The sequence below is a fragment of the Mesoplodon mirus genome (assembly GCF_964341445.2).
Source record: "Mesoplodon mirus genome assembly, chromosome: 5".
Lineage (NCBI taxonomy): Eukaryota > Metazoa > Chordata > Mammalia > Artiodactyla > Ziphiidae > Mesoplodon > Mesoplodon mirus.
Genome location: NC_138980.1, coordinates 74,792,010 through 74,815,066, shown reverse-complemented (window position 1 = coordinate 74,815,066; position 23,057 = coordinate 74,792,010). Strand labels below are relative to the sequence as shown.

Here is a 23,057-nt window from a genome sequence, read left to right as displayed (position 1 = left end):
AGAGGAGGCCTCAGCCCTCCTAAGAGTCCCTTAATTCCTGTATACTGTAAACTAGTTCTCAAGGTTCCACATACCAAAGGCAATGCAGAGAAGGTGGTCAAATTTAGAACCAAAATACCTGGCATAGGGCTGTTGTGTCTAGGTGAGTTTACCACGAAGGTTGTAGAAAGGCAACTAAGTCAAAATCTGGATGGAGGACTTCAATGAGACTTAAGGGGTTTGGGACGGCAATAAAAGCTAAGGTGAGGAAAAATCAGCAATGGAGGACTTCAGGCCCAAAATACAGCTGTAAGTTCATCAATGAACTAGTCTTGAAACCTGCAGCACAAATCAGTAAAAATTCAGAGACAACTTGTGGATCCCAGACACCCTCAAGACCCAACTTCACCCATCCCCCACCTCTGGTCTATACACCTATATTTAGGGTGACGATTTGTCCAAACTGGGACCTTTCTGAGAGTAAAAGGAAGCTCTATAAAAGATTATGTGAGAACAGCAGGCACGTACTAGGACTGTCCCAGGCAAATCAAGAGGTATGATCATCCTCAGGAATATGGAGTGGGAGAAAATCTGAAAGACTCAGCTTTTACCCAGAAGAGACTTTTACCTGGAAGTAACTGGATGGCATTAATAACTTTATCTCATCATTTCCCTGCTAAACAGGGGAGAAAGGTGATCAAAGCCCGTGAGAAGTTTAGATCAGTTATTTTAAAAAATAAATCAATAAAGCTATATTTTCTTAATAATTTATCCTTAGAATTTTCATTGTTCTTCACCAAGGAAGAATAATTCACCCAAGAATAAAAGTCACTGATTTTCTTTTCTTCAGAAATTTCTCATCATTTAGATGCAAGCATAACTATAAGGAGCCTATCACACTAAAACTATTCTTTTCTCACTCTAAACACTTTCCCAAGGGAACAACTTTGCTTTCAGCCCAGAACCTTTCCCTTGTTTTCCAGGCTGGGATATACAAATGCCTGCTAGATATCTCCACTTCAAAGTGCTGTAGGTATTTCAGTGTTTTCCAGACCTGTCACTCCAACTCACTCTTGCTTTTCTATTTGTGTTCCTTCACATAGTGAATGAGTCATCATTCATCCTATTTCCTAAGTCAGAGGGCTGAGGGTCATCACAGACTCCATCTTCCTCTCTTAACCAACCAATCATTAACAACAGTTGATTATCACTCTTGAATTGTTCTCAAGTTTTCCTTCTAAGCAATCCTTGCCACTAAAGTTCAGGTCCTAATCATGCCTCACTTGGAATGCCACAATAGTCATCCCTTCAATCTAATCACTCCTAATCCATCTTCTTCTTTGCTGCAAGAGTGATTGCACAAGACAGAAATATGATGCATATGTTTGCGAAGAGGTAGGATGACTGGCAAGAATTTTGGTTGGGTAATTAAAAATTCCACAGAAATTTTTGCTCAGCAGTTTATCAGTCCTTGCCCCCACACACTCAGCAACACAAAGTACCAATACTATAGATCCTCATCAAAGAAGACCACATTGTACTGTCTACCATTTAATTCTGGTATAAACAAAATCTGGTTATATCTATATCGCCTATTAAAAATTATATCTCCTTGGCTTCCTTGGTCCTAACTTTTTCTTTTTTAACAGATTTATTGATATAATTCACATACCATATAATTTACCAATTTACCAATTTAGAGTGTGTAATTCAATGGTTTTTAGTATATTCAGAGAGTTGTGCAACCACCATCACAGTCAATTTTAGAACATTTTCATCACCCCAAAAAGAAACCCTATACCCACTAGCAGTCAATGCTCATTTTTTTCCAAACCTCCCAGTCTTAGACAATCATTAATCTGCTTTCTGTCTCTACAGATTTGTCTATTCTTGCTATCTTATATGAATGAAACCATAAAATATGTGGTCTTGTATGACTGGCTTCTTTCAGTTAGCATAATATTTACAGGGTTCATCCATGTTGTAGTGCATATCAGAATTTCACTTCTTTTTGCTGTTGAATAACATCCCATTATGGATATACCATATTTTATTTATCTATTCATCAGTAGATGGATATTTGGATTGTTTCTACTTTTTGGCTGTTATGAATCAACTTGCTGTGAACATTCATGTACAAGTTTTTGTGTACACATAGTTTTCATTTCTCTTAGGTATGCAAAACTAGGACTGAATTGCTGGGTCACATTTGGAGGAACTGCCAAGCTATTTTCCAAAGCACCTTCACTATTTAAAATTCTCATCAGCCATGTATGAGAGTTCCAACTTCTCCACATCCAAGACAATACTTGTTATCTGTCTCTTTGATTATAACCATCCCAGTGGGTGTGAAGTTCTATCTCAATGAAGTTGATTTGCATTTCCCAAATGGATAATGATATTAAGTATCTTTTCACGTGCTTATTGGCCATTTGTTTATCTTCTATGGAGAAATGCCTGTTCAGATGCTTTGTCCATTTTTAAATCAGGTTATTTGTCCTTTTATTGTTGAGTTGTAAGAGTTCTTTACATACTCTGCATACAATTCCCTTATTAGATATATGATTTGCAAATATTTTCTCCCATTGTGTATACTGTCTTCTCACTTTCTTGATGGTGTCTCCTGACTTTGTTTTTAAACTTGTATGAATTTTGTGTAAGTTCTTTCAACCTTTGAAGATTAGGTGTTAAAAAAATCATTATATTTTACAGTCCTACTGAAAATCTTTCATAGGCTCTCATCATATTCAGGAAAAAATAAAAATACCAGCTCTTAAGGTATTCATGATCCAGAATGTGACCACGTCCTTGAACATCTCTCCCACATACCTTACCCTTCAGTCTACATGCCCTAAGCCAAACTCACCTGCCCCTGGTAATATGTTTCTCCTCAGTCTTCCCCATCTTAATAAATGGCAACTCCATCCTTCCAGTTGCTCAAGCCAAAACCATGGTGTTAGCCTTGACTACTTTCATACTTCACCACTCAGTCCTTCAGTGGATCCTCTTAGTTCTGCTTTCAAAATATATCCAAAATCCTACCTCTCACTATCTCCCCTCTTGCCACTCTGGTCCATATTCCAATATTTCTTGCCCAGATTAGGGCAGTAGTCTCCTAACTATAATTTCCCTAATTCCTTGCCTCATCATAGTCTATTCTCAACACAGCAGCTAGCATGATTCTTTTAAAACATAAGTCGTATCATATCATCCTTCTAAACCCTTCAAAGGCCTTCCAATTCACTTATATTTGACTTAAATGCCTTATATGATCTGGCCTCTTGCTTCTTCTCTCACTTTCTCTCTTACCTCACTCCTCCTCCCTCACTTCACACCAGGAGCCCAGGCCTTCTTGCCTCAGGGCATGGCTCCAGCTATTCCCTCTACCTGGAATGCTCTTTTCTCCAATGAGTTACACAGCTTGCTCTGTCTCCTTCTTTAGGACTCTGCTCAAATGCTGCCTTTTCAATGGTGAGTCTCGGACCACACTACTTAGAAGAGCAAATCTCTATCCCAATACTCCCTAGTCACCTATTTTGTTTTATTTTTCTCCATAGCATTCATTACCATATAGCATGGTATAAATTTACTTGCTTATTTATTTATTGTCTATCTCCTCCAACTAGAATGTGGACTCAAAGAAGGCAGAGATTTTGTTTTTAATCAATTTTGTTCACTACAGCAATTAGATAGATAGACAGACAGACAGATGGATAGTTAGCAAATATACCTCCAGCAATCAGAACAGTTCTGGTATACAGTGAGTCCTCAACAAATATTGAATAAACAAACATCTGAATTTGTGGGTTACCAATCATACTTGCTACATAACTATTAGTACACAAAGTTTTAAAAGCACAACAACTTTTAGGGCTTCCCTGGTGGCGCAGTGGTTGAGAGTCCGCCTGCCGATGCAGGGGACGCGGGTTCGTGCCCCGGTCTGGGAAGATCCCACATGCCGCGGAGCGGCTGGGCCCGTGAGCCATGGCCGCTGAGCCTGCGCGTCCGGAGCCTGTGCTCCGCAACGGGAGAGGCCACAACGGTGAGAGGCCCGCGTACTGCAAAAAAAAAAAAAAAAAAAAAAGCACAACAACTTTTAAACTGTTAGTTCTTACACTTTTCTATGGCATTTCTGATAGTCTTCTGAAGAGGTACCTAAGAAAGGAAAAAAAAACAATCTATTAGAAATATAATTCAGGGGAGGGTAACCAAGATGGCAGGATAGGAGAATGTGGAACTCACCTCCCACAGCAAACACATCAAAAATACATATACATGTAGAAAAATTCTCATGGAAAACTAACTGGAAACTGGCAGAAAAACTCCTATACAACCAAAGCTGTGAGACAGATCTCCACATAACCAGGTGAGATGGAAGAAAAAGGCACTGGGTCAGGACTTGTGCCCCTGGGAGAGATCTGTAAGGAAGAAAAGGTCCACATGGGTGGACCCTCGCCCTGGGGAGCAAGCAAAACAAGCCCAACCTGGACATCACAGTCCTTGGGTCCTGTGCACAGGAGACAAGTGCCCTGGCCTGCTGGGAAATCTGCTGAGACAGACAGAAGGGCTGGAAAAGCCTAGACTCTACCTTAAGCAGTATACACATTCTGGCTTGCTAACAATCAGGGCAAAGAGAACCTCATGGCACTTCCCAACTCAAAGGGGCAAGTACCCCAGCCCCACTCACTCCACACTATAGCCTGGCGTAGGTTCTGAGCAAAGACTTGATCTAGCTACCCAGAGACAGACCAGGGTGCCTGGGGTGTGATCCGGGTTGAGCTGTGGTGGGTACTGTCAGCATGCACATAGGGTGGCATCAAAAGAGTGTGCAGTGGTTAAGCCCTGAACTTTGAGCACATAGGCCCTGGGAGAGGGCTCCATCTAGCTAGGCAGAGACCACCAAGAGGGCGTGTAGTGTGATCTGGGTGGAGCCGTAGAGGCCATTGTCAGCACACTCAGGAATAGGTGGTGGTTCAGCTCCCAGTGAGAGTGCCCTGGCTCCACCTATTCCACACCACACCTTAGTGGTAGATCTGGAGCAGGCAGGTCTTGGGAGAGGTCTGCCACAGAGGCAGCCCAGATCTCAGGAGGAAGCACAGCCACCTCAGTTCCTATATCCACAATGCCCTGACCACCAGGCCCAGCCTATGTCACACCACAGCCTTGCACTATATCTGGGACAAATACAACAGAGAAAGGGACGCGAACTTAAGCAGCTTCTGAGCAGAATCACAGATGCCTACACAGGTGGCACACAGGTCCTCTGTGACTGAAGAAGCCTCACTTGCTTTGGGGCAGGGGACAGGCTCAAGGGCAACAGAGACCCAACCCTCAGAGCTTCTAATCCAACAACTGGGGAGCAGACCTGCCTCTGACAAAGTGGTGACAGCCACTGAGCAGAGAGGAAGCCCTGCCTCACATTCTGCATAGGCTCTAGATACTCTAGCATGAACCACACCCACTATCAAGGGGATAACAGCCAGCAAAACCTGAGGAAGGACACGGCTGTGTCTATACCAAAACCAGCCTTTGCACCAAAACATTGGACACACACAGCCTGCACCAGGATGCTCCCACATAAAAACACCCTTTCAAGACCATAGTAGATAACTGTTTCTCTTAAATTAATAAAGACAAAGTTAAGTAAAATGAAAAGTCAGAGGAACTACTCCGAATTAAAAGACCCAAGATCCTCTGTAAGAAAAAAACAGTGAAACAGAGCTCACCAGTCTACTAGACATTGAACTCAAAAAGGTGGTAATAGGGCTTCCCTGGTGGCGCAGTGGTTGAGAGTCCGCCTGCCGATGCAGAGGACACGGGTTCGTGCCCCGGTCCGGCAAGATCCCACATGCCGCGGAGCGGCTGGGCCCGTGAGCCATGGCCGCTGAGCCTGAGTGTCCGGAGCCTGTGCTCCACAACGGGAGAGGCCACAACAGTGAGAGGCCCGCGTACCGAAAAAAAAAAAAGGTGGTAATAAAAAGGCTAACATAATTAAGAAAGATAATTGATAGAAATGCAGATCACTGTAACAAGGAACTAGAAATTATAAAAATGAACCAATCAAAAATGGACAATTCAATTACCAAGATAAAAACCAATCTAGAAGCAGTGATAGCAAACTAAATGACACAGTAGAACAAATAAGTGATCTGGAAGATAGAATAATAGAAATCACCCAATCAGAACAGCAGATAAGCAACAGGGGTGCAGAGGGCAAAGCAGAGAGATTTCCGCACAGAGGATCGGTGCCGACGGGCACTCACCAGCCCTAGAGGCTTGTCTGCCCCGCCGGGAGGGACGGGGCTGGGAGCTGAGGATCGGGCTTCAGGCCTTCGGGGTCAGAGCGCAGGGAGAGGACTGGCGTGAACACAGCCTGAAGGAGTTAGTGCACCACAGCTAGCCGGGAGGGAGTCCGGGAAAAAGCCTGGACCTGCCGAAGAGGCAAGAGACTTTTTCTTCCCTCTTTGTTTCCTGGTGCGTGAGGAGAGGGGATTAAGAGCACTGCTTAAAGGAGCTACAGGGACGGGCGTGAGCCGCGGCTATCAGCGACGACCCCAGAGACGGGCATGAGACGCTAAGGCTACTGCTGCCGCCACCAAGAAGCCTGTGTGTGAGCACAGGTCACGCTCCACACCTCCCCTCCCAGGAGCCTGTGCAGCCCGCCACTACCAGGGTCCCGTGATCCAGGGACAATTTCCCCGGGAGAAGGCACGGCGCGCCTCAGGCTGCTGCAACGTGACGCCCGCCTCTGCCGCCGCAGGCTCGCCCCGCATCTGTACCCCTCCCTCCGCCTAGCCTGAGTGAGCCAGAGCCCCCGAATCTGCTGCTCCTTTAACCCCGTCCTGTCTGAGCGAAGAACAGATGCCCTCCGGTGACCTACACGCAGAGGCGGGGCCAAATCCAAAGCTGAACCCCAGGAGCTGTGCGAACAAAGAAGAGAAAGGGAAATTTCTCCCGGAAGCATCAGGAGCAGCGGATTAAATCTCCACAATCAACTTGATGTACCCTGCATTGGTGGAATACCTGAATAGACAACGAATCATACCAAATTGAGGAGGTGGACTTTGAGAGCAAGATTTATTATTTTTTCCCCTTCTCCTCTTTTTCGAATTATAGGGGTCCCAGAAGAAGAAGAGGAAAAGGAAGGGACTGAGAAAATATCTGAAGAGATTATACTTGAAAACTTCCCTAATATAGGAATGGAAATAGTTAATCAAGTCCAGGAAGCACAGAGGGTCCCACACAGGATAACTCTAAGGAGAAACACGCCAAGACACATATTAATCAAACTATCAAAATTAAATACAAAGAAAACATATTAAAAGCAGCAAGGGAAAAACAACAAATATCACACAAGGGAATCCCCATCAGGTTAACAGCTGATCTTTCAGCAGAAACTCTGCAAGCCAGAAGGGACTGGCAGGACATATTTAAAGTGATGAAGGAGAAAAACCTACAACCAAGATTACTCTACCCAGCAAGGATCTCATTCAGATTTGATGGAGAAATTAAAACCTTTACAGACAAGCAAAAACTGAGAGAGTTCAGCACCACCAAACCAGCTTTACAACAAATGCTAAAGGAACTTCTCTAGGCAAGAAACACAAGAGAAGGAAAAGACCTAAAATAACAAACCCAAAACAATTAAGAAATGGGAATAGGAACATACATATTGATAATTACCTTAAATGCAAATGAATTAAATGCTCCCACCAAAAGACACAGACTGGCTGAATGGATACAAAAACAAGACCCATATATATGCTGTCTACAAGAGACCCACTTCAGACCTAGGGACACATAGGGACACATACAGACTGAAAGTGAGGGGAAGGAAAAAGATATTCCATGCAAATGGAAATCAAAAGAAAGCTGGAGTATCTCTCATATCAGACAAAATAGACTTTAAAATAAAGACTATTAGAAGAGACAAAGAAGGTCTCTACATTATGATCAAGGGATCGATCCACGAAGAAGATATAACAATTGTATATATTTATGCACCCAACATAGGAGCACCTCAAAACATAAGGTAAATACTAACAGCCATAAAAAGGGAAATTGACAGTAACTCAATCATAGTAGGGCACTTTAACACCTCACTTTCACCAATGGACAGATCATCCAAAAGGAAAATAAATAAGGAAACACAAGCTTTAAATGATACATTAAACAAGATGGACTTAATTGATATTTATAGGACATTCCATCCAAAAACAACAGAATACACATTTTTCTCAAGTGTTCATGGAACATTCTCCAGGATAGATCATATCTTGGGTCACAATTCAAGCCTTGGTAAAGTTAAGAAAATTGAAATCATATCAAGTATCTTTTCTGATCACAACGCTATGAGACTAGATATCAATTACAGGAAAAGATCTGTAAAAAATACAAACACATGGAGGCTAAACAATACACTACTTAATAACGAAGTGATCACTGAAGAAATCAAAAAGGAAATCAAAAAATACCTAGAAACAAATGACAATGGAGACACGATGACCCAAAACCTATGGGATGCAGCAAAAGCAGTTCTAAGAGGGAAGTTTATAGCAATACAGTCCTACCTTAAGAAACAGGAAAATTCTCGAATAAACAACCTAACCTTGCACCTAAAGCAATTAGAGAAAGAAGAACAAAACAACCCCAAAGTTAGCAGAAGGAAAGAAATCATAAAGATCAGATCAGAAATAAATGAAAAAGAAATGAAGGAAATGATAGCAAAGATCAATAAAACTAAAAGCTGGTTCCTTGAGAAGATAAACAAAATTGATAAACCATTAGCCAGACTCATCAAGAAAAAAAGGGAGAAGACTCAAATCCATAGAATCAGAAATGAAAAAGGAGAAGTAACAACTGACACTACAGAAATACAAAAGATCATGAGAGATTACTACAAGCAACTTTATACCAATAAAATGGACAACCTGGAAGAAATGGACAAATTCTTAGAAATGCACAACCTGCCAAGACTGAATCAGCAAGAAATAGAAAATATGAACAGACCAATCACAAGCACTGAAAGTGAAACTGTGATTAAAAATCTTCCAACAAACAAAAGCCCAGGGCCAGATGGCTTCACAGGCGAATTCTATCAACCATTTAGAGAAGAGCTAACACCTATCCTTCTCAAACTCTTCCAAAATATAGCAGAGGGGGGAACACTCCCAAACTCATTCTACGAGGGCACCATCACCCTGATACCAAAACGAGACAAGGATGTCACAAAGAAAGAAAACTACAGGCCAATATCACTGATGAACATAGATGCAAAAATCCTCAACAAAATACTAGCAAACAGAATCCAACAGCACATTAAAAGGATCATACACCATGATCAAGTGGGGTTTATTGCAAGAATGCAAGGATTCTTCAGTATACGCAAATCAATCGACATGATACACCATATTAACAGACTGAAGGAGAAAAACCATATGATCATCTCAATGATGCAGAGAAAGATGCAGAGAAAGCTTTTGACAAAATTCAACACCCATTTATGATAAAAACCCTGCAGAAAGTAGGCATAGAGGGAACTTTCCTCAACATAATAAAGGCCATATATGACAAACCCACAGCCACCATCATCCTCAATGGTGAAAAATTGAAACCATTTCCACTAAGATCAGGAACAAGACAAGGCTGCCCACTCTTTTTTTTTTTTTTTTTTTTTTTTTTTTGCGGTACGCGGGCATCTCACTATTGTGGCCTCTCCCATTGCAGAGCACAGCCTCCGGACGTGCCGGCTCAGCAGCCATGGCTCACGGGCCCAGCCGCTCCACGGCATGTGGGATCTTCCCGGATTGGGGCACGGACCTGTGTCCCCTGCATCGGCAGGCGGACTCTCAACCACTGCGCCACCAGGGAAGCCCCCTCACCACTCTTATTCAACATAGTTTTGGAAGTTTTAGCCACAGCAATCAAAGAAGAAAAGGAAATAAAAGGAATCCAAATCGGAAAAGAAGAAGTAAAGCTGTCACTGTTTGCAGATGACATGATACTATACATAGAGAATCCTAAAGATGCTACCAGAAAACTACTAGAGCTAATCAATCAATTTGGTAAAGTAGCAGGATACAAAATTAATGCACAGAAATCTCTGGCATTCCTATACACTAATAATGAAAAATCTGAAAGTGAAATTAAGAAAACACTCCCATTTACCATTGCAACAAAAAGAATAAAATATCTAGGAATAAACCTACTTAAGGAGACAAAAGACCTGTATGCAGAAAATTATAAGACACTGATGAAAGAAATTAAAGATGATACAAATAGATGTAGAGATATACCATGTTCTTGGATTGGAAGAATCAACATTGTGAAAATGACTATACTACCCAAAGCAATCTAAAGATTCAATGCAATCCCTATCATACTACCACTGGCATTTATCAAAGAACTAGAACAAAAAATTTCACAATTTGTATGGAAACACAAAAGACCCCGAATAGCCAAAGCAATCTTGAGAAAGAAAAACGGAGTTGGAGGAATCAGGTTCTGTGACTTCAGACTATACTACAAAGCTACAGTAATCAAGACAGTATGGTACTGGCACAAAAACAGAAAGATAGATCAATGGAACAGGATAGAAAGCCCAGAGATAAACCCACGCACATATGGTCACCTTATCTTTGATAAAGGAGGCAGGAATGTACAGTGGAGAAAAGACAGCCTCTTCAATAAGTGGTGCTGGGAAAACTGGACAGGTACATGTAAAAGTATGAGATTAGAACACTCCCTAACACCATACACAAAAATAAGCTCAAAATGGATTAAAGACCTAAATGTAAGGCCAGAAACTATCAAACTCTTAGAGGAAAACACAGGCAGAACACTCTATGGCATACATCACAGCAAGATCCTTTTTGACCCACCTCCTAGAGAAACGGAAATAAAAACAAAAATAAACAAATGGGACCTAATGAAACTTCAAAGCTTTTGCACAGCAAAGGCAACCAGAAACAAGACGAAAAGACAACCCTCAGAATGGGAGAAAATATTTGCAAATGAAGCAAATGACAAAGGATTAATCTCCAAAACTTACAAGCAGCTCATGCAGCTCAATAATAAAAAAACAAACAACCCAATCCAAAAATGGGCAGAAGACTTAAATAGACATTTCTCCAAAGAAGATATACAGACTGCCAACAAACACATGAAAGAATGCTCAACATCATTAATCATTAGAGAAATGCAAATCAAAACTACAATGAGATATCATCTCACACCGGTCAGAATGGCCATCATCAAAAAATCTAGAAACAATAAATGCTGGAGAGGGTGTAGAGAAAAGGGAACACTCTTGCACTGCTGGTGGGAATGTGAATTGGTACAGCCACTATGGAGAACAGTATGGCGGTTCCTTAAAAAACTAAAAATAGAACTACCATACGACCCAGCAATCCCACTACTGGGCCTATACCCTGAGAAAACCATAATTCAAAAAGAGTCATGTACCAAAATGTTCATTGCAGCTCTATTTACAATAGCCAGGAGATGGAAGCAACCTAAGTGTCCATCATTGGATGAATGGATAAAGAAGATGTGGCACATATATACAATGGAATATTACTCAGCCATAAAAAGAAACAAAATTGAGTTATTTGTAGTGAGGTGGATGGACCTAGAGTCTGTCATACAGAGTAAATTAAGTCAGAAAGAGGAAGACTAATACCATATTCTAACACATATATATGGAATCTAAGAAAAAAAATGTGATGAAGAACCTAGGGGTAAGATGGGAATAGAGACACAGACCTACTAGAGAATGGACTTGAGGATATGGGGAGGGGGAAGGGTAAGCTGTGACAAAGTGATAGAGTGGCATGGACATATATACACTACCAAACATAAAATAGGCAGCTAGTGGGAAGCAGCCGCATAGCACAGGGAGATCAGCTCGGTGCTTTGTGACCACCTAGAGGGGTGGGATAGGGAGGATGGGAGGGAGAGAGACGCAAGAGGGAAGAGATATGGGAACATATGTATATGTATAACTGATTCACTTTGTTATAAAGCAGAAACTAACACACCATTGTAAAGCAATTATACTCCAATAAAGATGTAAAAAAAAAAAAAAAAGAAAGAAAGAAAATCACCATGAGATGAACACCACAGTAAGAACTGTGGCAATCAAGTTCTTCTGATGAATGGTAATATCAGTGAATGAAAGTTTGAGGAGATACAGGACTTATGGAGTCTCAAACTATGTTTTTCTAGGTATTTATTAACTACAGAGGGAAACTAGTAACTTTACAGTGGAGAAAACCAGCAGATACCACCTTAGTCAAGTGAAGTTTAACATCACCAATAATAAGATATATGTACTGACATTAAGAATTCCTTAATACAACATCATTTCTGTGGTGTTCTTATCAAAAATTGCATAATCTCTTTCCAATCATGAAAAAACACTAGACAGATTCAAAGTGAGGGACATTCTACAAAATAACTGATCAGTAATCTTCAAAAGTATCAAGCTTATGAATGAGAAACACTGAGGATCTGTCACAGATCTCAGTAGACTAAGGGAGAAATAACAATCTAATTCAATGTAGGATCCTAGATAGGATCCTGAAACAGAAGAAAAGACGTTAGTGGAAAAACTGGTGAAACGTGAATAAGGCCTGTAGTTTAGTTAACAGTTTCATACCAATGTTAATTTCCTGATTGTCACCATTGTATTACGGTTGTATAAGATAATGTTTCAGAAAGCTGGATGGGAGGTATATGGGAACCCTTAGTATTACTTTTGCAACTTTTCTGCAAGTCTAAAATTCAAAATAAATGTTTTAAAAAAGTAAACCCATATGTACTTAAGCTACTTACTATTAGTCAGATATGATGTGTAGCCAAAGGTAATCCTAATCAATGAATTTAGCTTAGAAATCATTCAAAAGAAAAAATGCTTTGCTTTTCCAATATAGACAAGGGTTTCCCCTTGTGACATGAGGAAAAAGAATATGAAACTTACCTAAAATCGCAGAGAGGTTTGAAAACTGTAGTGCCTTCTCTATTGGTACTGCTTTAGTGGTGTCCAAAAGAGTGGAATTCTTACATGGCATGTTTTCTTCCAACATGGGACACTCCCAATCTAAAAAAGCAGGGAGAAATGGCACAAAATTTTGAACAACAGCACACAAGTGGCAGATTACCTTTTTCTCCTCAACTTAGGTCCCCAGCCCATACCAAGCTATGGTAATTGAAGAAAGTTTCGGTGAGACAGAGAAAAAAAGACAAGCCTTGACGGCATCAAGATATTAAATAACCTTTGGGCTATTGCAGTCCCCTAACACTCTTATTTCCATTTCCCCACCTTTCCCATTGTCCTCATATTATTATATCACATATTTAGTTAGGCCAATATTCAATGTAGACATAATGATGATAAATTGCCATAAAAATCCTAGTTTTTACTCTTGTGGTATATACCATGACCACCTTTTGTTTTTCCTGGAGTCAATAAAAGTCTTGTTTAATTTTCTCTGTATTTTTCATCTATTTAATCCTAAACTCTACCAAATTGTATAAATCCATTCTGTTTATTCCATCCTCAGATGTTCTGAAATTTCATAATGTTTTGTCTTGGTGTTTTTCATCTATTGTGCTAGGCACAGTATGGCCCTTTTAACCCAGAAATCATATTCTTTAGCTGTAGAAAGTGTTCTGGAATTGTATTTTAGATAATTTTCTTCCTCTATTTCATTATCTTTTTCTGGAACTCCTATTATTTGATATTAGATTTCATATATTGCTTCTCTAACTTACCTTTTTTCTCCATTTTTTGTGTTTTCCTCCTGATTTTTTTTTTCCTGGGGAATCTCAACTTATCTTCTAATCCTTCTATTGAGTTTTCCACTCTGCTACTGCATTTAATTTGTTCTCTGAATATTCACCCCCCCTTTTTTTCCACAGCATCCTATTCCTATTCAATGGATGCAATATACATTTTTTTTTTATCTCAGTGAAGGTTTTTTCCCCAGTATCTTCCTTGAATTCCTATTTCTGCTTGATTTCTTCTCTTATATTTAATTTTATTATGGTGGGAACACTTAACATAAGACATACCCTCAAATTTGTAAGAGTGCAATAGAGTATTGTTAACTATAGGCACAGTGCTGTGCAGCAGATTTCTAGAACTTATTCATCTTGCATAACTGAAACTATACCTGTTAAATAGCAACTCCCCACATCCCTTTCTTCCAGGGCCCTGGCAACCAACATTCTACTCTCTACTTCTATGAATTTGACTTCTTTAGATATCTCATACAGGTGGAATCATATAGTATTTTTCTTCCTGTGACTGACTTATTTCACTTACCATAGTGTCCTCAAAGTTCTTCTATAGTGTTGCATATAGCAGGATATCCTTCTTTTTTTTTAACATCTTTATTGGAGTATAATTGCTTTACAACGGTGTGTTAGTTTCTGCTTTATAAAAAAGTGAATCAGCTATACATATACATACATCCTGATATTCCTTCTTTTTTAAGGCTGAATAATATTCCATTGTATGCATATACCGTATTTTCTTCCTCCATTCATCCCTCAATGGTCACTTAGGTTGTTTCCACATTGGGTTATTGTGAAAAAGGCTGCAATGAACACGGGAGTGCAAATGTATCTTCTAGATCCTGACTGCAATTAGTTTGAATGAACACCCAGAAGTGGGATTGCTGGATCATATATGGTAGTTCTACTTCTAATTTTTTGAGTAACTGCGATATGGTGTTCCAGTGCAGCTTCACTATTTTACATTCCCATCAACAGTGTACAAGGGCGTCCAATTTCTCCATATCCTTCCCAACACTTTTTTTTTTTTTAATAATAACCATCCTAAGAGTTGTGAGGTGATATCTCACTATGGTCTTGATTTGCATTTCCCTAATGGTTAGTGATCTTTTCATATACCTGTTGGCAATGTGAATATCTTCTTTCGGGGAAATGTCTATTCAAGTTCTTTATCATTTTTAATCAGGTTATTTGAATTTTTTTTCCTTTTGAATTGTGGGAGCTTCCAATATATTTTGGATATTAATCCCTTATCAGATATGTGGTTTGCAAATATTTTCTCCCTTTTTATAGGCTGCCTTTTCACCCTGTTGATTGTTCCTTCTTCTGTGCAGAAGCTTTTTAGTTTTATCAAGGCTCACTTGTCTAATTTTGCTTTTGTTGCCTGTGCTTTTGGTGTCACATAAAGAAATAACTGCCAAGACCAATTGCCATGAAGATTTTCCCTTATGTTTTCTTCTAGGAGTTTTACAGTTGCTGTTCTCACGTTTAAGTCCTTACTACATTTTGAGTTGACTTTTCTGTATGATATAAGGTAAGGGTCCAATTTCATTCTTTTGTATGTGGATATCCAGTTTTGCCAACGTCATTTGTTGAAGAGACTATTTCTCCCACATTGTGTATTCTTGGCACTCTTGTCAAAGATCAGGTGACCATATATTTATGGATTTAGTTTTGGGCCCTCTATTCTGTCCTACTGGTCTATATGTCTGTATTGCCAGTACTATAATGTTATATTTACTGTAGCTTTGCAATATATTGATACTTTGAAATCAGTTAAGTGTTGATTTTCTGTCCAAATGTTCTATCCATTATTACAAGTGGGGGTACTGAAGTCTCCTACTATGATTGTATTGATGCCTATTCCTACCTTCATTTCTGTCAGTGTTTGCCTCATGTTAGGTGCTCTGATGTTGGGTAAATATTTATGCATAATTGTTACGTGTTCCTGATGAATTGACCCTTATATAATTACAAAATGTCCTCCTTTGTCTCTTATAATAGTTATTGACTTAAAGTCTATTTTTATCTGATATAAGTATCACCCCTCCTGCTCTCTTTTGGTCACCATTTTCATGGAGTATCTTTCCCCACCCATTTACTTTCAGTCCATGTGTGTCCTTAAATCTAAAATGAGTCTTTTGTAGACAGCATATGGCTGGATTTTTTTTCAATCTATTCAGCCACTCTTTGTTTTTTGATTGGGTTTAATCCATTTATAGTTACAGTAATTATTGATAGAGAAGGACTATTACAATTTTGTTGTTTTCTGTTTTGTAGTTCTTTTGCCTCTCCTCTTTTGCCATGTTCCTTTGTCTTTCACTGATTCTTTTATGTTGATATGCTTTGACTCCTTTCTATTTTTCTTTTGTGTCTCCTCTATAGGTGTTTTTTTGTGTGTGGTTACCATGGGGCTTACAAAAAACATAGTTTAAATTGTCTACTTCAAGCTGATAAAAATTTAACAAAAACTCTACACTTTTACTTCACCCCTCAAACACACTTTGCAATACTGATGTTACAATTTACATCCTTTTATATGGTGTATCCATTAACATATTTTATAGTTATATTTAATACTTTTGTCATTTAACTTTTATACTAGAATTAAAAGTGATTTATATGTCACTGTTATAGTATTAGTATATTTGTCTATATACTTACCAGTGAGTTTTATACTTTCATATGCTTTTATGTTGCTGTTTTAGAGTCCTTTGTTTCAACTTGAAAAACTCCCTCTAGCATTTCTTGTAAGGCAGGTCTAGTGATGATTAACTCCTTCAGCTTTTGCTTGTCTGGAAAATTCCTTATCTTTTCTTCATTTCTTAAGGACAGCTTTGCTGGTTAGAGTATTATTGGTTGACAGTTTTTTTCTTTCAGCACTTTGTCTATAAAATTCTACTCCCTTCTTGCCTGCAAGGTTTCTCCTGAGAAATCCGCTGATAGTCTAATGAGGTCCCCTTGTACATATCAAGTCGATTTTTTAGTTGCTGCTTTCAAAATTCTCTTTTTGTCTTTGACTTTTGACAATTTGATTATGTGCACCCATGTGAATTTCTTTGGTTCAGCTTATTTGAGGTTTGTTGGGGTTCCTAGGTCTGGATGTACATTTCCTTCCCCAGACTTAGGAAGTTTTCAGCCACCATTTCTGTGAAAAAGCCTTCTGGCCCTTTCTCTTTCCCTCCCTTCCTACCTCCCTTTTCCCTATGGGACTCCCACAATCCATATACTGATCTGTTTTCTTAACAGAAATCTCAAACTTTCTTCATTCTTTTATATTCTTTTTCCTTTTTGCTCCTCTGACTAGATAATTTCAAATGACTTATCTTTGAGTTTGCCAATTCTTTCTTCTGCTTGATCTAGTCCAATCTCTTTTACAGGTTTTTAAAAATTCATTTACTGTTTTTCTCAGCTCTAAGATATCTTTTTGGTTAACTTTTTCCCCTCTTTCTTAAAATTCTCACTTTTCCGTGCATTGTTCTCCTGAGCTCTTTATGAACATTTGTTGAACATCTTTATGACAATTATTTTGAATTCTCTGTCAGGTAGTTCATATATTTCCATTTAATTAGGGTCAGTTTCTGGAGCTTTATCTTATTCCCATTTTTTGGACCATGTTTCCCTGTTTCTTTTTCTTTAATGATTTGTTTTGGTATCTGCACATTAGAAAAAACAGCCACCTCTCCCAGCCTTCACAGATAGGCCTCGTACAGAAGACCTTCACCAATCTTCCCAACCAGAGATTCTGGGATCCTCTCAAACCTTCTTGCCAGTTCAAACCATAGTCTTTGTTCTTAGTGCCCATGAGGAATCTAGAATACACCAAGTCCCATCAGTGCTCCAAGACAAATGAGACAAAAACTATTCCTTTGAGCAGCCCCCGGAAATGTTGGAATGTTGGACACAGTCCAACTCTTTCCCACTCCAGAGAGAAGCTGGGATCTAGTGAATATTTTTCTGCTAGGACAAAATACTATCTTTGTTTCAGCACCCATCAGACTTCCAGAGTATGTCAGGTCCCATCAGCCCTCTGAGGCAGATAAAACAGTAGGCAATTCTTTGACCATTCCCAGAAAATTGAGAACTTTTGACACATGCTTCAGTCCCTTCCCTCCCTCCCTAGGGAGAAGCTGGGAGCTGAAGGTTTCCTGCCATCCTGTGCTAGGGGTGTGAATTATGGTGAAAGGGTGTCTTGAATTTTCCTATTGGCTTCTCTGGACGGGGGGGTCGGTGCTGCGTTGGGTCTTTGTTGCTGCGCGCGGGCTTTCTCTAGTTGCGTCAAGTGGGGGCTACTCTTCTTCACTGTGGTGCACGGGCTTCTCATTGTGGTGGCTTCTCTTGTTGCTGAGCATGGGTTCTAGGTGTGCGGGCTTCAGTAGTTGTGGCTTGTGGGCTCTAGAGCATAGGCTCAGTACTTGTGGCACACAAGCTTAGTTGCTCCATGGCATGTGGGATCTTCCCAGACCAGGGATCAAACCTGTGTCCCCTGCATTGGCAAGTGGATTCTTAACTACTGTGCCACCAGGGAAGTCCTTCCTACTGCCTTTGATGTGACTGGTCTCAAGCTTGCCTGGGGTGCAGGAGCCCCTCAACTAGTTTTTAGATTTCTCACAAAGGGAATTAGTCCATGTATTGTTGTTGAATTGGTGTGTCCCTGGGGGAAGGCAGGTCTAGGGTTTCCTATTCCAACACCTTACTGACTCACTACCATATTTTGCTTTGTTCTGATCTCTTATGTTTTATGTTAGAGGGTTTTCTCAGAAGTCTAGTAGTCCTTGGCTCTCTGGGGGCCCTAAATGGCTAAGTGGGATCTCTATGGCTTAGTTGGGGCTTGTCACATAGGCAGCTTCACCGTAGGGTTCTTGTCAGTTTCACTGAAGGACTACTGAGGCCAGTATCTTTAGATACTTTCTTTAGGGTTGCTCAGATTGCTCAGGAAAAAACCTTCCATTCTCTTGCCTGAAAGTTTCAATTCTGGGTGCTAGCATTCTGGAAGCTGAACAGGGTAATGAGCTGTTGGGTTAGGATGAGAATAGGCACTGGGTGAGCAACTCCCACAATTTGGAATGTACACTTGCATTTAATTCCCCCTTTCTGCATTCACTACAGTATCTGAAGCAGTTGGCTTTTTCTGTATAATAAATAACACTGAAATGCCAGTAGCATAAAATGAAAGCATTTATTTCTTATACTCATGTCTACTGTTTGGCTCAAGCAGCTCTGCTTTAGATTATATGAGTCTGGTGATCAGCTGGGGCAGCTCTCTGAAGTCTGCAGTCTGCCTGGGGCTATCCTGCTCTGTATCTCTTATTCTGGAGTCCCACAGGAGAGGTAAAAGCTAATTAGGATATACATGTGGTCCCTGACTTATAATGGTTCAACTTACAGTTTTTTCCATCATAAGTGGAAGAAGATCTGTATTCATCTCACGATGGCAAAAGGATTAGAGGACAAGCCCAATCATGTATGCACATATCAAAAGTTTGTTTATGTTTCACTCACTGATATCCTATTGCCCAAAGTAAGTCATATGGTCAACTCCAAAGCAAAAGAGTGAGAAAGTACACTTCACCCACTATGAGGCTATGACAAGGGTATGGCTATATAATACTACTACAGGGGAATGAGTAATTGGGACTAACATTTTAAAATACCATGGTATCCCTGCTATTAACAGTGCCTACTATCCTCCAGTCCAGAGTCCCTCTGTTTCAAAACACCCCAAAGAATAAATCTCCAGACTCCATTTGAGTAGGAAAGGAGAAGTCACCACATCTTTTGTGTTTCGGACACAGCTTTTTACAAGTATCTTACAAGCCACATTGAAAACTTTTCTAGGATACTTTCTGGGGTATTCCCATTGTTGATTTAGGACTCAGTTTTTTCAATTCTGCTTTATCAGACCATTTGCTCTCTAGCTTTCCAAACTTTATGCTTTATTTTTCCCCATTCTCTTTACTCTTAGGTGCTTATGTCTTTTTTAAAAAGCCATTGTGCAAAGTTGTGGAGGAAGGCATGTGTTCAATCTGCATCATTAACCAAAGGCTCTTAATTATACATATAGTAAATGTAAATAACTGTTAATTTGTAGAAAAAATTCAGACAGGGAGATGGTCTAGTCAACCTTTTAGTTAATGAAAAGTAAGAGAAGTATAGGAAATAAAAGATAGCCCATAGTTCAAGAGAACAAGTGTACATATGTTATGAGCAAAACTGCTTACTAACTGGATATGTATTACATGTAAATGCTAATCTCTTCATCCTTCCCTGATCTGAGGGCTTTTGATCTATAGTCCTATGTGACTGAGCATGGAACACAATGGATAGTGGGCAGAAGAAGGTTTTGGTGGAAGATAAGTATACCTCCTCAAAAGGAACATTATTCATTGCAGGATTTGTGGACCAAGGAGCAATTTCTATAGTGGAGCAACTTAAGATTGAAATTATTTTCTCACCTAAATAATCTGATTCTCTGAAGAGTTCAGGCGATGGGAAGCTACTTAAACTCTCTTCAAAGCTCTTGTATTCTGTATAAGAGTCTGTGATTGAGTAACTTAGAAGAGAGCTAGAAATATCATGCTGTAAACTTAGTCCTGTAGAATAAACAAAGAAACAAAAAGGGTAAAATGTTTCAATAGTAAACAGATTCAAAATCCTAAGAATTCAAAGTTGTATAAATGTACATGCAGTTGTATACTAATAATATAAAATTATACATACAACTGAAAAGGCATACTATTGTACACAATCTTAAATTGTACTTCCATCTAAGAAAATAATTCTGTTTCTGATATGGAGAAAATGCACTATAAACCTTTTCCATTGTTTTTCAAAGTTTTATAATTTATTCCTTCCCTACTTTGGTTCAGTTATAATTCTTGGCTCAAAAATGCAAGTTTTATCAACTATACTTCAATAAAAAATAAATATGAATAAATAAAATGTATACCTAATTTTTTAAATGCAAGTTTTATATATAAGTAACCCAATAACTGTATGCTAACTAGCTGAGAAGAAGAAACAGTGATTCTAGTTATTCCATTTAAAAAACAATGAGCATAAACACAGACTCAAAGGAACATAGATCGGGGCTTCCCTGGTGGCGCAGTGGTTGGGAGTCCGCCTGCCGATGCAGGGGACGTGGGTTCGTGCCCCGGTCCGGGAAGGTCCCGCGTGCTGCGGAGTGGCTGGGCCCATGGGCCGTGGCTGCTGGGCCTGCGTGTCCGGAGCCTGTGCTCCGCAACGGGAGAGGCCACAGCGGTGGGAGGCCCGCGTACCACAAAAAAAAAAAAAAAAAAGGAACATAGATCAAAGGAACTGAACAGAGAGCCCAGAAATAGACTCACACATATAAGAGTAACTGATTTTTGACCAAGATGCAAAGGCAATTCAGTGGAGAAAGGATATTCTTTTAAACAAATTATGTTGGAACTGGATATCCATATACAAAAGCAAAACAAAACAACTTCCATTCATATCTTCCATCATATAAAAAAATAAATGCATCATGATTCTAAATGCAAATCCTAAAACTACAAAACTTCTAGAAAAAAACAGGAGAAAATCTTCATGACACTGAGTTAGGCAAAGATTTCTTTGATATAATACTAAAAGGATGGTTCATAAAACAACAGCAGGGATAAACTGGACTTCATCAAATTTTAAACCTTTTATTTGGAAGAGATGGTTAAGGTGAGAAGACAAGCCATAGATTAAGAGAAAACATTTGTAAATGGACTGGAATCCAAAATATAAAGAACTCCGAAAACTCAGTAATAAGAAAATAAACATCTCAGTAGGAAATTGGGGTAAATATCTGAACAGAAAATCTCCCAGAATCAGAGGTCTTAAAGTCATCCCTGTGAGAGTAGACTAGAATGAAAACCCTCCTAATAAATGACAGGGATAGAACTTAGTATTTATTTGAAGAACCAGAAGATTTAGTACGGAAAGGGAAAATATACTCTGCTATAGTCAGTCAGCATTTAGCAAACACTTCCAACATGATAAAACAAAGGTCAGCGCCAACAGAAACTGGAGGGGTGTGGGGTAAGGGATGAAAGGAGAGCATTACTCTGAAAACCCATTATCTTCTGCCCTGCCCTATCTATACCTATCTCTGCTCATCCATTACCTACCTGAGACAACTCTTTATCCTTCCCATTTTGACCTCACCACACCCTTCTCTTCCACTCCAACCCCCTCCTTAAAGTTGACAATTGTTTCCTACCTGGCCACCTCCTCCAGCCACCAGTGCAACACTTAAATTGACTGACTCAAGCTACCATCCTTCTTCACCTCTTCAGATGTCAGAGGTAAATTATGGCTCTAAGTATCTTTTGCTTCCCCTACTTCAGCTGCCCTAGAGTGTCCTTCCCTGTCCTTGCTACTTTTTACTTTTCTCACTCTGTCTTCATCCTTCTCACCAACATGTTGCTACATCTCTCGTGCCTTCCACCTCTCAAAATTCCATGAATACCACTCTCAGGAGAGCTAACCCTTCCACCAAATCCCAGAACTCAAGCCAGGCTTGGAAGTTAGGAAAGCGCTGTACTCACCATCTAGGTAGTTTGGTAGAGAAAAGAATAAACAAATGTTCCTGATTATAACAGCAGAAGGTTGTTTCTGGTGTCACAAGTTAGAAATATAAATGCACTTAAAATTACATTTATATCAAATTATACCATACATTTAAAAAAGTCAAATAGTTCTCCAAGGCTTTTAGCAAAAACCTCGTTTCATAACCCCCATCATAATGAAACAACTGTTTTCAATCTTATTAACTCTATTGTTTCTTTTAATATCTTCCTTTATATTTTTAAATTAAATATATTCAATGATTCTATCATTATGACTGCTTAAATATATTTAGAGCTGAGCCATGTACTATGAGCTATATTATTTATATCACCTTTTTGCTACAAGTTTTTGTTTTTCCTTTGAGTTATCGATAACTTAATTTTTAATTAGTTTTCTAAGTACCCATTTCATCCCAACTTTTTGCAAAAGTGTAAATTTCCTCTCAATATTTTTTTTTAAATGCCACGTTATCAGTTTTTTTCTTTTCTTTCCTTCCTTCCTCCTTCCCTGCCTCTCTCTCTCTCTCGTTTCCTTTTTTTTTCTTTTAAAAAAAATATTGCTACTGGAGATCTCAATATACTTGCTCAAATTTGGACTGGTTATCCTCTAGACATGCTGCACACATGTCTTCCCGGGATTTCCCTTTACCATGACCCGAAGAAATTATTTCACATATTTTATGTATTAGAGCCTCTGACTTC

The 23,057-nt window shown here is 39.4% G+C and overlaps 1 protein-coding gene across 1 annotated transcript in view; it reads right to left on the bottom strand.

The window, feature by feature from the left end:
* The window catches only part of MEIKIN (meiotic kinetochore factor), a gene marked incomplete at both ends in the record, with an annotated part of 122,241 nt that overhangs the window by 91,389 nt on the left and 7,795 nt on the right, over positions 1–23,057 (bottom strand). The window contains 3 exons of the mRNA XM_082623298.1: positions 4,095–4,134; positions 12,959–13,078; positions 20,232–20,369. Coding sequence (XP_082479424.1) covers positions 4,095–4,134; positions 12,959–13,078; positions 20,232–20,369 — 298 coding nt within the window. The remainder of the gene's footprint in view (positions 1–4,094; positions 4,135–12,958; positions 13,079–20,231; positions 20,370–23,057) is intronic.